This window comes from Miscanthus floridulus, chromosome 7, assembly GCF_019320115.1.
Source record: "Miscanthus floridulus cultivar M001 chromosome 7, ASM1932011v1, whole genome shotgun sequence".
In the NCBI taxonomy this organism is placed as follows: Eukaryota; Viridiplantae; Streptophyta; class Magnoliopsida; order Poales; family Poaceae; genus Miscanthus; species Miscanthus floridulus.
Genome location: NC_089586.1, coordinates 105689797 through 105705522, shown reverse-complemented (window position 1 = coordinate 105705522; position 15726 = coordinate 105689797). Strand labels below are relative to the sequence as shown.

Here is a 15726-nt window from a genome sequence, read left to right as displayed (position 1 = left end):
CAACTGCCTCTGTCACTCACGACGCTTGGCCTCGATCCGTACTCGTAGGCTTGGCCCCGAGTTGACTGACAACTGATAAAGTGACCTCAAAGACACCGACTCGCTGCACGATAGAATAGATCAGATATATGAATAATTACAATATACATCTAGAGACAGGGGCGAAGCTAGAGCAAATGGGTGGGGGTGCCCAACTTCATCATGAATACAGTGGCCCATATGATGTTCAAACAAATAACATAACTAATTCGCAATTTTTAACATCGAAATTCAACTTCTAGTAATGGCAATGTGATTTTGGTCAAAACATAAGCAAACTAGAAGGGCAAAGGCAATAACACTCAACATTTATAACAAAATAAAGATGACATTGATCGCTTTAGTGTAGTGATTGAAAGAATGGAAAAACGATGAACAAAAGATGTCCTATATAGCAAAATATGTGATCCAACTTAAAGAAAAGAGAACAAATAGGTCAATTATTTAGCAAAGAAAATGAAGAATTATTCATTGAAAGTAGATGCCTTGCATTACCTTTTAGAGTTGAAATTGGTGACTAAGGTCCCTCAGATCACCTGGACATGAAATTCTATTAGCATCAACCGTGCCTTGAGCTTTTTGTTTATAATACCACTCCATGATTACCTATAATTCATTTATTTGCATAATCTAATTGCAGTTCACAATTTCACATATAAATAATTTGATTGAGGATTAAATCTGAGGATCACTCACCGGGCATGGACTAAATAAATGGAGTGGAGAGGTGCTGATTCGGCGATGGGCGACGGGAGGGACAGGGAGTCAGGGACAGGCGGACGGCAGAAGTACGTAGGGCCTAGAGGCGCGCCGAAGCTCGGTGCCTAGGAGTGGGCGAGGGCGACTCCTGACTCTCGCTCGCGGACGGGCGGACGACAACAGGGGTGTGCGGCGCGGCTTCCACGGCGGCTCGGACGCCGACACGCTCGGTCTCGGTGCCTGGGCGAGGGCGAGGGCGAGGGGGTCGCCGCTCGTGGACGGGGGCGCCGAGACGGTAGTAGGGCCGCGGGGGCGCGCGGCGCGACGTGCCGGCGGCAGCTCGGAGAACGATGCAGGTGAGGCGTCCGGCGTTCGCGAGTCATGTCAGGCGAGGTGAATCGTTGAGGGGCCGCGGCAGGCCGGCCGAGCGAAACTGCCAAACACGCAAGCGTGGGCTTCCTGGGCTGCTGGGCTCATCATGGGCCATGGGGGTGCCAATAGGGCCAAATTTTGCTAGTCCCATGGAAATTCTAGAATTGGAGGGGGTGCCTGGGCACCCACGGCCTCTTACTGGGCTTCGCCCCTGTCTAGAGATACAAAACCCTAAGAAGCAAGTAGTAGATACGAAATTAGAATTGAGGGCTTGCTACCTGACGAACCGGTGAACCGAAGAGAAGAGGAACGAATCGTGGGGAACCACCAGGCCGACGATCGAACGTCTAGGGTTAGGGTTCAAAGTAGTGCGGCGATCGAGCAATGTAGTGGAGATGTGGTTGTATGCATGGCTAGGGCACGACAGTGGATCACAACGACGGCGTTGTTGCAGGGCATGGAGAACGACTGCGGGCGTGGAAGCTGGTGGCTCGGGCGCGGGCGATGGCATGGCATGGTGGCGTTAGGGCATGGGCGTGGCGCTGCTACGTGGCTTGGCGGTGTGAAGCAAGGTGTGGGCATGGGCAGGTGGCGTGGGAGGCGGCACGACAGACAACGCAGAGAGGGCGCGACGACTATGGTGGTGGCGCGGCGTGACTGTGCGGTGGTGGAGGCTTGCGAGGTTGGTGTGGGTACAGATGTAGTGGCTAGGGCACAGGCGATGTTGGTGGAATCATGGCGCGGAGATGGATACGGACTTAGGTCAAACCGCGGCGCGATTATATGGTGGCCCCCAACGTGACGGATAAGGAAAGGAGAAAGAGTCCTGGAACCGCACGATTTCTACTGATCGGACGCTTCGGTGGCAACGACCAAACGCTACCACCCGGAGTTCGGTCAACAACAGAGAGGTCCAAAACCTCCCAAGTCACGACCGGACGCGTCTGGTTGTCCTTGATTGGGCGCAGCTAGAGTCCGGTCGATCCTGCATGCATGTTCTTCGCTTGACCAAACGTAGGACCACCGTCTGACCGGACATAGAGAGAACACTATTTTAGCATCCGATCACTCCTTTGCGCTTCTGTTCACCTCCTGTGAACTGACCGGAGCTGGAATCTAAAGTCCGGAGCAGCGTTCTGCCGCCCTTTTTCAGCAAATCTTCAAAGTTCTTTCACGCTGCCTATTCCCAATCAAGTCCCAACTTCAATAAGACCCAAATAAACACCAATTGGGACTGATGTGAGTGACCTTTCTCAAACCCTCAATTTTTTCAAAGTATTTTGCCTTAGGCTATAATTCTTTTTAAGAAAATAGGCAATAAAGGGTAATCGAAAGGAAACGACAAAACAACACACATGCATATGCAATGCAATACTTGAAAATAATTCTAGATGCTTGTCAAGTTTGATACAAGGTTAAGCTTCTTCACACGCTTTTCGGTAGTTATCTTAACCATGTTAGACAAGCCCTAAATGCATTACCAAAAATTAAACATGTTGTATATTACAATGCAATGCAAGGGACAATACAAGCTCATTTTCTAGTGAAGTTACTAAAATCAAGCACATTGAGCTCATTCCTCAACCGACAAAATGTAGCCTCATCTAGCGGTTTAGTGAAGATATCCACCAATTGATACTCGGTCCTTACACCTTCTAGTGATATATTATTTTTAGCAACATGATCTCTAAGAAAGTGATGGTGGATATCTATGTGCTTGGTGCGAGAGTGTTGGACCGGATTATTAGCAAGCTTTACTGCACTCTTATTGTCATACAAAAGAGGTACCTTTTCTAGAACTACACCATAGTCTAGCAAAGTTTGCTTCATGTAAAGTATTTGTGCACAACAAGCACCCGCGGCAATGTATTCCGCTTCGGCGGTGGACAAAGCCACACTATTTTGCTTCTTGGAGGACCAAGACACAAGTGATCTAGCAAGCAAATGGCACCCTTTGGATGTGCTTTTCCTATCAACTTTGCAACCGGCATAATCCAAATTGGAATAGCCAACTAATTCAAATCTAGCTTCTTTGGGATACCAAAGGCCAATGTTTGGTGTGTGCTTAAGGTACTTAAGGATTCTTTTAATGGCAATCAAATGAGCTTCCTTAGAATTAGCTTGAAATCTAGCACACATGCACACACTAAACATGATGTCGGGCCTAGATGCGGTTAAATATAATAAGCTACCAATCATAGAGCGGTAGAGAGTTTGATCAATTGTTTTACCTCCCTCATCTAGGTCAAGATGTCCATTAGATGGCATTGGTGTCTTGATTGGCTTACATTCATCCATATTGAACATTTTGAGAAGATCCTTGGTATACTTTTCATGAGAGATGAAAAACCATTCTCTCATTTGCTTGACTTAAAAACCAAGAAAGAATGTAAGCTCTCCAATCATTGACATCTCGAACTTCTTTGACATCAATTCACTAAATTCTTTGCAATAATCTTTATTTGATGATCCAAAGATGATATCATCAACATATACTTGACAAATGAAGATTTCTCCATCAAGCTTCTTGGTGAATAGTGTGGTGTCGACCTTTCCAATGGTGAAGCCCTTCTCAATGAGGAAATCCCAAAGGCGTTCATACCAAGCTCTTGGGGCTTGCTTAAGCCCATATAGCGCCTTGGACAACCTATAAACATGATTAGGATATCTAGGGTCTTCAAACCCGGGAGGTTGATCAACATAGACTAGTTTATTTATGAAGCCATTTAAAAATACACTTTTAACATCCATTTGATATAATTTTATTTCATGATGCGATGCATATGCAAGGAGGATACGTATGGCTTCAAGTCTTGCAACCGATGCAAAGGTCTCTTCAAAATCCAACCCTTCAACTTAAGAGAACCCCTTTGCAACTAGTCTTGCCTTGTTCCTCACTACAACGCCTTGATCATCTTGCTTGTTGCAGAACACCCACTTTGTTTCAATGACTCTTGCACCTTGTGGTCGCTCTTCAAGAGTCTAAACTTTATTGCGAGTGAAGTTATTCAACTCTTCGTGCATGGCATTTATCCTATCCGAATCTTAAAGAGCTTCTTCTACATTCTTAGGTTCAACACAAGAGACAAAAGAGTGATGTTCAATAAATGAAACAAGTTTTTGAGAGCAAGTCATTATACCCTTTGAAGGACTCCCTATGATGAGATCTTGTGGATGAGCTTGTAGTAGAGGTGAATTTCTTCTATCAACCACTTGAGGGGGAGGTTGTAGAGCATCAACATCTTGAGCTTGTGCCACCATTTGATCATGGGAGACATGAGTATCTTCATTTTCTACTCTTCCATCTTTATCACCATCTTGTGGCACATTTGATGAAGAGGGTGGATCAATCACTTGTACATCATCTTTATCATCTTAAGGCTTGATGTCTCCAACCAAAATATTCTTCATAGCCTTCCTCAATGGTTCATCACCTACATCATCAAGATTCTCATATGCTCTTTGGGAGCCGTTAGATTCATTAAATTCCACATCATATGTTTCTTTAACCAAGCCGGTGGCATGATTAAATACTCTATATGCTTTGGACTTTGATGAGTAACCAACAAGAAAGCTAATATCACAACATCTTTGAAACTTTCCTAGGTGTTGCCGCTTCTTATAGATGTAGCATTTGCAACCAAACACCCGAAAGAATGAGACGTCCGGCTTCTTTCCATTGAGCAACTCATAAGGTGTCTTGCCAAGAAACTTTTGAAGGAATAGACGGTTGGATGCATAGCATGCGGTGTTGATAGCTTCCGCCCATAGAGCTTTAGGTGTGTTATACTCATCAAGCATTGTTCTTGCTAGAGTGATAAGTGCCCAGTTCTTCCTCTCTACTACACAATTTTGTTGAGGAGTGTATATTGCAGAGACCTCATGCTTGATTCCAACTTCATCATAATAGGCTTCAATGTTTGTGTTATCAAACTCTTTTCCATTATCACTTCTAATTTTCTTGAGCTTCACTTTAAATTCATTTTGTGCTCTCTTGGCAAATTTCTTGAAGCGTGATGCAACTTTGGTCTTGTCATGAAGGAAGAATACCCATGTATATCTTGAGTAGTCATCAATAATCACAAGACAATAAAGATTTCCTCCCAAACTCTTGTAAGTTGTTGGTCCAAATATGTCCATGTGAAGGAGCTCTAGCACTCTTGTTGTTGACATGAAAGCTTTTGTAGGATGAGTGTTTGCAACTTGCTTGCCGGCTTGACATGCACTACAAAGCTTGTCCTTCTCAAATTGCTTGCCGGCTTCACATCCTTCAACCCTCTCACCAATTCATTCTTCATAAGATTCTTGAGTGAGCTCATCCCAACATGAGCAAGTCTTCTATGCCATAGCCACCCAAGTGATGTCTTGGTGAATAGGCATATCTTCAAGTTAGCATCTTCGGAGGTAAAATCCACTAGATATAGGTTGTTGTATCTAAATCCCTTGAATATAACTTAATCATCATCTTTCTTAGATACAATCACTTCCTTCTCGGTAAACAAGCATTGGAAGCCAAGATCACATAATTATCCAACGGATAGCAAGTTGAAGCTCAAAGAAGCAACATATAGCACATTTGAGATTGAATGATCATTTGATATTGCCACTTTGCCCAATCCTTTGACTCTGCCCTTTGAGTTATCACCAAATGTTATCCTTTCTTGGCCATCAACTTCTTCATCTAGTGAGGTGAACATACGAGGATCACCGGTCATATGTTGAGTGCAACCACTATTAATTACCCAATGATTTCCATAGGTCTTGTAGTTCACCTACACACAAGAGATCAAACTTGTTTAGGGACCCAAACTTGTTGAGGGCCCTTCACTTTCTCAACAAGTGACTTTACAACCCAAATTTTCTTAGGCCTATTCTTGTTGGGAGGTCCTAAGAACATGACTTTCATTTTACCACTAGAATTATTTCTAAGCATGTAATGAGCATTGAAAGCAAAGGGTCTAGCATGCTTGGGCAAGGGTTGTGGTGGTGGAGTTTGACACTCATGGGCAAAGTGACCTTCTTGTCCACACTCAAAACACCTCTTTGGCTTTGGCTTTGACTTGTGTTGTTGTTGGTGTTGAGCTTGAGCCTTCTTCTCTTGATGTGCCAAGTATCCAATTCCACTTTTATCCATCTTCATGATGGTGTTCATTAGTAGCTCACTTTGAAGATGTTGACCTCTTGTGAATTGGCTCAACCTGGTCTTGAGATGTTCTTTTTCTAACTTGAGCTTCTTGTTCTCTTCTTTTAGCTCATCATGATGTTTCTCCTTCTTGAGCCTCTTGTTCTCTTCTTTAAGCCTCTTGTTCTCTTCTTTAATCTTCTCATTCTCAAGAGCTAGATCACTATCATGGTCAAAGTTCTCTATCACAATGGTGTTGGTGGTTGAAAACTTCTCAAGATCTTTCTTTAGCTTCTCATTCTCATTCTTGATCTTGACATACTCATCATAGTTATCGGACTCAACCACTTGCTTGCCTTTGCTACTAGAACCTTGCTCAATGCTCTGAATAATCAAATCATCACATGATGTAGCTATATCAATCTTAACAACATGGTTAGTAGCATCATGTGGCTCATTGGATAAAAACTCATGAGAGATAACAAGATTATCATGATTGATCTTGAGATTTGTATATTCTTCTTTTAGCATTTTATACCTAGTGATGAGCTCATTATGTATCCCCTTAAATTTATCATGTTTATCTTTAAGCTCTTTCTTAGAAGATTTGAGCTCCTTGAGTTTGGATGACATAGCATCATTTGCTTATCTAAGCTCAACACTAGCCTTTTCCGCTATGTCACATTTAGCTAAAAGAGAGTCATTCTTAAGTTCTAGCTTTTCATTCTTAGCTCTTGACTTTCTAATGATCTTAGTGTATTGATTTAGCAATTTAACAAGATCATCATATGAAGGTGATTCAAATTCATCATCATCACTATCACTATCATCATTGCTAGCATGTTCATCACCACTACTATCATCATCATTTGATACCTTTCGTTCACCCTTAGCCATAAGGCATAGGTGTGTAGAGGATGATGGCGGTGGTGTCAGTGAAGATGATGAAGAGTCAATCACAATAGCGGCCATCTTCTCATTTTCACTATCATCATCGGATGAGCAACTTGATGAATCAATATCTGTGAGCCAATCATCGATGATGTATGCCTTGCTATTTTTCTTCTTCTTATGGAAATTCTTCTTCTTGTCATTCTTCTTCTTGTATGGCTTATTTTTCTTCTTCTCATCTTCATCTTCATCACTTGAGTCATCTTTCTTGCCCTTATACTTCTTTTTGTATTTGTCTTTCTTTGGCTTGGAGCATTGATGAGCTAGATGACCAAGTTCTCCACAATTATAGCAATCCATGTCAGAGATTGGCTTCCTTCTATTGCTAGTGAAGAACTTCTTTTTCTTGCCATCAAACTTGATACTGTTCTTGTTGAGCTTCTTTAGCATCTTGGTTGTTCTTCTCACCATGAGAGCAAGACTTGCATCATCAATTTCATCATCACTTGAGCTCTCATATTCAACTCTTGCTTTGCCCTTCTCTTGGCTAGCCTTGAATGCCAAGTCTTTGTCTTTCTTCTTGGTAGAGGAAGAGCTATCTTGTGGTGTGATATGCATGTACATCTCATGCGCATTGATCTTTCCCAAGATTTGAGTTGATGTAGCAGTGGAAAGATCACCTTGATGAAGCACGATCACGATATGTCCATATTTGTCAATGGGGAGGATACTCAAGATCTTTCTTATAACATCGGATAGTTGCATTTGTGTAAGTCCAAGCCCATTGACTTTCTCTATAAGAACATTTAAGCATGAGTATATTTTATTTGCACTTTCTTTAGGAAGCATCTCGAAAGAATTAAGCTTTTTCATAACAAGATGATAGCGTTCCTCACGCTCGCTCTTTGTTCCCTCATGGAGCGCACAAATGTCCGACCATAGTGCATGGGCGTTCTTGTGGTTCCTCATACGGTTAAACACATCTTTGCAAATGCCTCTAAAGATGGTGTTTCTAGCCTTTGTTTTCCATTTTTCATAATTCACTTCATCGCCTTAAAGATGTGCGGGATCCCTAGGTTTTGGGAAACCTTGAGAGGCGGCTCTAAGAATTCCAACATCCACAACTTCTAAATATGCCTCTATGTGAATTTTCTAATAAGAAAAATCATCTCCCTCAAAGATAGAAGGAGGTCCATCCCCGTGGGACATCTTTCACTAGGTGGTTAAGCCTAAATATGTGAGCACGAGGCTCCGATACCAATTAAAAGGATTAAGATGCCCAAGAGGGGGGTGAATTAGGCTAATTCTAAAATTCTTTGCAACAATTAAACCCTACACTTAGCCCACATCACCCCTTGTGCCTAGAATGTGATTCTAATAATCTACCACACAAAAGTTTAGCACCCTAAGTTCCAATCCTACTCTAGCATGGTAATTCTAGGAATGTAAAGACAAGAATTGAATTGCTCAAATATAAATGCTCAAAGTAAAGAGAGGAGAAGGAACATGGTGATGTTTTGTTGAGGTATCAGAGAGTCGCCACTTCCCACTAGTCCTCGTTGGAGCACCCACACAAGAGTGTAGCTCTCCCTTGATCCGCGTAAGGATCAAGTGCTCTCTACGGGCTGATTCTTCGACACACCATCGCAGTGAATCGCCCACAACCGCTCACAACATGAGTTGGGTCATCCACAAGCTCTGTCGGATGATCACCAAACTCATAATCACCACCAAACCGTCCAGGTGATGGCAATCACCAAGAGTAACAAGCAAGAACTCTCACTTGACTATAACAAGCCTAATGTGAAAGGTGGATGCACACTTGCTACTCTTCTTGCACTAATGAGGCCTTAATCTTGGATTCTCAAATTTCAATCACCTCACTAGGCTCTTGCTCTCCAAAGCTCTCTCAAGGGTGTTTCTCAGCTGATTAAATGGGCAAGAGACCTCCCTTGGATGAATAGAGGAAGTATTTATACCCCCTCATTCAAAACGAACCGTTAGGAGGTTGCGTCAGCGTTCTGCAGGGTGACCGGACGCTCTGGTCAGTTATCCCCACCATAGAATCATTAAGTTATGACCGGAGTCTGACCAGCGTTCGGTCAGCACTGACCGGACACGTCCAGTCACAAAAACTACTCTCTGGACCCTTATTGATGTTGATCGGACGCTAGCGCCCAGAGTTCGGTTACTTTGCTGTTCAGCGTCCGGTCAGTAATCGAAACCCGACCAGCGTCCGGTCAGCACTGATCGGACGCATCTGATCAGGATTCTTCCTCTCTGGAACCTTACTGGAGTTGATCGGACTCTGGCACCCAGCGTTCGGTCACTTTTCATTCAGCGTCCGGTCGCAACCAGATGACTTCTGCTTGATCAAATGAACTAACCGGACTCTACTACCAGCGTCCGGTCACAACCGAATCAGCGTTCGGTCAACATTTGACCCTCCATTCACTTCCAACTCAACAACATATGTGAATGAAGTTTGCTCCAATTGATCTTAGGGCTACTTCAGAGCTACCTAGTGCTAGATTTGACAAGTGTGCACCACACCTAACCCACTAGACTCATCTAGGTCAAGTTACTAGTTCATACCCCCCTTAATATTATGGCCAAAGGAAAAACAAAGTCCTAAACTACTCTAAGTGTCTCTTCAACACCAAACGACACTTAGAACTAGTCCATCCTTAACCTTGTCGTCCATCCTTTGAAAAATGAAATGATTTCCATCGTAGGGGCATGACAACCATGATTGCCCAATCAATTGCCATTACCATGACCTAACTTAATTGCCTCTGCAAAACACACGTTAGTCATATTAATCTCGTATTGTCATTAATCACTGAACCCCAACTAGGGGCCTAGATGCTTTTAGAGTGAATGAGTTATGCATGATCCTTTAAACCCAAAATAAGATGACGTCAGAGTGTTTCATAAGCATATTTTGATGTTACAAAACTCCACAATGTGTTGGGGAAAAGCGCATAATAAGAAATAGACAAGCGATAACTAACATCCCATTTCGTATTATTTGTTTCTAATTGGACTTGACTTGAGCAATTTTTTCCCTCTCCTAGACTTTAATCTTTTTTGCCCTTAGATCAAGATCCAATGGGCACATGTCTTTTTGTTTCAGTTCATCCTCCTGAATAGAACATCGTCGGCTACCGGGCATACCTATTACATTTTTGCCTCACCTTCTCCTACATCTCTGATGACTCCCTATTGACCCCAACCCCACGTGCGAACTACTGTGCTGAGATAAACCTCCCCATGACTAGCATTTCCTAAGAAATTCCCAGCACTCAACCTCAGAATCCTAACTACAAGTAATTTTAGGATCTGTCTATTTGGAACTTGGGTGATTTGACCCCCTCTAATAACTCAAGCAATTTGAGGGAACAAATCACACAAATGTAACAAAAACAAAATCTGAGTGATTGAGGCCCTAGGGTCACACAAGTAATCCTAAAGGTCAATCACTCAAAACTAACTAGAACCAAACTTCGATTGAAACATGAGTTGAAATCACACGAATTTTGCATTCTCTCGGAACACCTTCATGCACGATAAAAACAGCAAGAATTTGCAAAATTATAGGTACAAAAAACCTTGTAAATTAAATATTCAAAATAACAAGAACAAATGATACCGAAAAACAACTAAGAACCAAAAATAATTGTTCTATGAATGAATCAAATAAATCAACTACTAATTTTTTCACTTAGTATTACCTACATTAATAATACATTGCGATTACACCTGATTAAACACTATAAGTATAGCTCAACTCTAGTATAAATGAAAACATTAATTCACAGTCCATAAAAAAAGTAAATTTGCCAAGAAGAAAGCAAGGTGACAAGGAACAAACACATAATCAAAAAAATCAAAACTGCAAATAAAAAAATTGAATGACATTTCAAAAAATAGAACAAAACATGAATTAATATAGGAAAAATAAACTTCAAACAACCTTTACACATTGCCAATTAGTGAGGTCAAAGTAGCTGGACACAACTATACAAGAAATGACTAATGGTTGAAACACAACTAGATCTAAAACTATATGAGGAACAAAAAGGCAAAATTTCAAAGAATACCTAAAGGCAGGAAGCCAACATTTTAGAACCTGCAAGGCTTCAAACCAAATGTAAAGGATACACTATGTCAGCAAAAAAGAAGAGAAAGGATAATTAGGATGATTTAGGAGTAGAGGGGTACCTCAGATTCTGAAAATTCACCGATGACACACAAAGACCATCAGCAACCACCCCCCGTCTCGACCTCTGCCTGACCATCTCCACAACACAAATAGCAAGGAAGAAGAAAAATGGCAGCAACAACATAGAATCAAAACAACATCAGCCAAATGTACAACATCTAATAAAAAATTGAATCAATGAAACAAAATCGACGCAAAAAACGACTGCACCTCAGCCTCGACCTACACCTCCACCTCCACATACCAGACAAACACGAAAACACAAAAAGGCAAAATTTGATTAATTGGAGCCTAATGGTCACCCAAGTAATCTTACAGGACAAAACAAACGAAAAAAATTATAAAACAAAATTCTGAGGCCATTGAAGAACCAAGAAAATCAAAGAAATTTAATAAACTACAGAAAAAAATTCTATGGAATGCGAAAACCAAAAACTTTCTTAGGGCATTGGATGAACCAAACATATCAAACAAAATAAACAAAATACAAAAAACAGAATTTTTCTATGGATTGCAAATACCAAAATAAAAAAACTGAATCAATGAAACAAAATCGACGTCGAAAACGACTGCACCTCAGCCTCGACCTACACCGCCACCTCCACATACCAGACAAACACGAAAACACAAAAAGGCAAAAATTGATTAATTGAAGCCTAATGGTCACCCAAGTAATCATACAGAACAAAACAAACGAAAAAAACTATAAAACAAAATTCTGAGGCCATTGCAAGAACCAAGAAAATCAAAGAAAATTAACAAACTACAGAAAACAAAAAATTTCTATGGAATGCAAAAACCAAAAACTTTCTTAGGCCATTGGATGAACCAAACATATCAAATAAAATAAACAAAATATAAAAAACAGAAATTTTCTATGGATTGCAAATACCAAAAACAATATGAGAGCATTGCATGAAACTAACAAAACAAAAAATATACAAAGTACAAAAAAGCAAAAAATTTCTATGGAATGCAAAAAAAAACGATTTTGACGGCATTGGATCAAACAAACCAATCAAAGTACATACAATGCAATAAAACTATGAGACACACATGTGCCTAATAAACTTTTCCAACTTGTATTACATACATTCATAATACCTATCAATTACACCTGATTAAGTACTGTAAGGCCCTGTTTGGTTCTCTAGTTTATGGACTAAAAGTTTTAGTCCACTTTAGTCCATGAACTAAAAGTGAACTAAAGTGGTGTTTGGTTCCTTGAACTAAAATGGACTAAAGTGGAGAGAGGGGGCAATAAACGAGAGGCATGGATGTCCCCAACACCTTTTAGTTTAGTTTTGTAGACTAAATGACTAAAGGATTGTAGTCCACTTTTAGTCCAAGTGTTTGGCTGTTTAGTCCAATTAAAGTGTAGATTTTAGTCCAAAATGCTTTCGTCCATGAGAACCAAACACCCCTAAGTAAAGTTGAACTGTAGTGTATTACATATGATAATATATAGTACTAGTATACTATGTATTACTGTACTAGTACTAGTACTAGGCAGGTAATTGATAGTCAGCTCACGAAAGCAGCGACCATCCCAATGACCAACGAGTCTAGCTACCAATCCTCGCCCTGGAGCCGAGCGTAACATCTTTGCCGTCCAATTTGTTTAGCTTCGTACGGTGACCGTGCGGCCCCACTTGAACTCGTAGCTTGCGGTGAGGATGGAAGCTAAAAGCAGATCCAACGAACCAGAAATCGTGTGATGGATGGGATTAAATCACCCGATCGAGTGAAGTATAGCTTTACTGTAATTTTATCAAAGTTGAGGAAGACAGTCATAGAAGGGGAGAGAGGGGGGAGACAGAAAAGAGAATTTCGAGTATGATGGCGGAAAAATTTCCTATGTGATAAAGCTTTTCCTTAGCTAATGTTCACAACAACTTTTTTGGCGAATGTTCTCCATAACTTGACGCACTAGAAATTAGGTGTTTTCCTTTTTGGCTCAGCTGCTACTTTTCCCTTCTCGTGCACTATTGAAGCAAAGGACACGCAGTCAAATTAATCGTTCAACCTCCATGGCACAACCGTCACCCTCAGGAGCAAAAGGTCAGGACGTACAGGAAAAAGGCTACGGATCAGCTGCCGAGCCGGGGCAGCTGGCATTTGCACCAACCGATGCAAGGGCAAAGATCGGGCCATCAGCATTCAGCGCACACACATGCATTCGTTTACGTAGACAGCTACGAAGTCGTAAACACGTACTGCATGTACCCTTCACTCTCAGATACTACATAGGCGTACGCAGATACGTCGATAAGTACAAAGATTATGCTATTAATGCGAGTACTTAGCAACCTGCACCACAATCAGTGGGAGTGTGGACAGTGAGCTGGCTAGAGGTTAAGCTTGCTGATCGCCGCCACGCAGCCCACGCTATATAACCATCACTCACCCGCCCGCTTCCTCCCACTGCTCGAGCTCGCTCAGCTCAAGGAACCCACACAGAAAATGGCGCCTCTACTCCGCCCTCTCGTGCTCGCGCTCCTGATCGCGTCCTGCGCAGCGCAGCAGTCACCGCCGGCGCAGCCCCCGCCGACGCCGAACGCGCCACCGTCCAACTCCCCGCCCCAGGCGCCTCCGGCAGGCAACCCGCCTCCCGCGCCCACCGCGACTCCACCTCCGGCTCCGACCACGCCGCCCCCGGCACCACCGACCACTCCTCCTCCGGCTCCCACAACGCCGCCCCCGGCCCCGCCGACGACTCCTCCTCCTGCGCCCACCACGCCGCCTCCGTCACCGCCAGCCTCGCCCCCGCCCGCTCCCACCACTCCGCCGCCGTCTCCCCCGGCGAGCCCGCCGCCCGCTCCCGCCACCCCGCCCCCGTCTCCGCCCATGGCGCCGCCTCCCGCCACGCCCCCTCCCCCCGCCACCCCGCCGCCGCCGGCCGCCGCGCCCACGCCGGCCCCGAGCGTCGCCCCGACGCCCCCGCCCGCGGCGACACCGGCCGCGTCCCCGAAGAGCCCCAAGGCGCCGAGCCCCGCCGCCGCGACGTCCCCGGCGCCCTCGCTCTCGCCCACGGGCACGCCGACGAGCGAAGACTCGGGTGCGAGCGCGCGCGCGGCCGGCTTCGCCACGGTGGTGGCGTTGGCTGGTGTGGGCCTCGCCGTCCTGCTTTGAGTAGTAGACTCCGACTCCTCCCGCCGATGTCGTCATCCCCTCCCCGTGCCTCGACGTTGCTGCGCTCCATTTCCATTTCATCTCTTTTTTTCTTTCTTTCTTTCTTTCTTTCTTTCTTTCTTTCGTGTTGTTATTTACTTTTACCGGCCCTAGCTATGATCGATTCTTGATGTACGATGATGCTGATGCATTGGTTAAGTTGCTTTGGATCCGCGGGCGGGTGGTGGTTAGTGTTCTGCCCGCGGGTGTCGATCGCCCTGTACTTTTACCGCGCTACATTTTGGTTCTATAGAGAGAGGATTTGTGTATATTCTGGTGGTGCATTATTTCTATGGCCGTTGAATAAATTCTCTGTGCAGCTTATTTACCGTGATCTTGCACCGTGCTGGACTGGATCTTGACGACCTTACACTAGTACCGGTGCTGAAAATTTCGTTGTCCTTTGTACCGTGTCGGACTAAAGATATATCGATCCCATGCGAGCATTTCAATGTGTTGGTTCAGAATTCAGAGTAATAGCGTGTAATGTATACCATGGGATGGTACACTGGCATTGGCATTGCAGGTGGTACGTACGATTTGTATGAAATAGCTACGAGCAGGTCTATGTGAGAGTGTCCACGTGACCACGTCCAAACTTCGTGCTGTGCTGGTTCGGATTCAGAGTTGGTGCAGTTACCACGGCGCGTTTGCAGGTAGGAGGAAGTAGATGATAGGAACACGTCCATGTGAGTGCATGTGCAGCTGTAAAAAGCACGGACGCTTTTAGATCACGAAAAAATTTCCCCACGTCTTGCTTGGATCTAGATGCGGAAAGCGGGAAATGATATGGCCTTCACTATTTGAAAAATATGACGCTCACAGAAACTAATGCGTCCTTGATGCAATCATTATTATCTGGGACGTTATGCTGAATGAAAAAAAAGCAGACACTATTTAGTTGGGCCTTTTCTGTTTTGGTGAACAAACAGCCTAGCCTCTGGGCCCAACATGAATTAGTCTGGTGTCATGAAAAGATGTCAGAGAAAAAGCGGAATAGTAAAGCTGAAAAAAAAAACTACTGGTAGTTGTGATAAAAAAAACTACTGGTAGTTAATACTAGTAACATTTACCTACAACGAACTAAAAAAAAAATTTACCTACAACATCATTCGTCTAGCTTTCCCTAGAGAAACTGAGTCATACCAAATTGTAAAAATTGGTTAGTACTCCCTCAGTTCCAAATTATTTTAAACTATAGATCCTG

General features: G+C 43.4%; 1 protein-coding gene across 1 annotated transcript; it reads left to right on the top strand.

Annotated features, from left to right (window-relative positions):
* The first annotated feature begins 13715 nt into the window (after positions 1-13715).
* LOC136464115 (vegetative cell wall protein gp1-like) lies at positions 13716-14847 on the top strand. Its single transcript, XM_066463075.1, has one exon. It carries the CDS (start codon positions 13812-13814, stop codon positions 14478-14480), a length of 669 nt encoding a protein of 222 aa, XP_066319172.1. The 5' UTR covers positions 13716-13811; the 3' UTR covers positions 14481-14847.
* Positions 14848-15726: the final 879 nt, after the last annotated feature.

Excerpts from the sequence above, each read along its gene's own strand:
- LOC136464115 (XM_066463075.1), top strand. The coding sequence starts at position 13,812 with ATGGCGCCTCTACTCCGCCCTCTCGTGCTCGCGCTCCTGATCGCGTCC.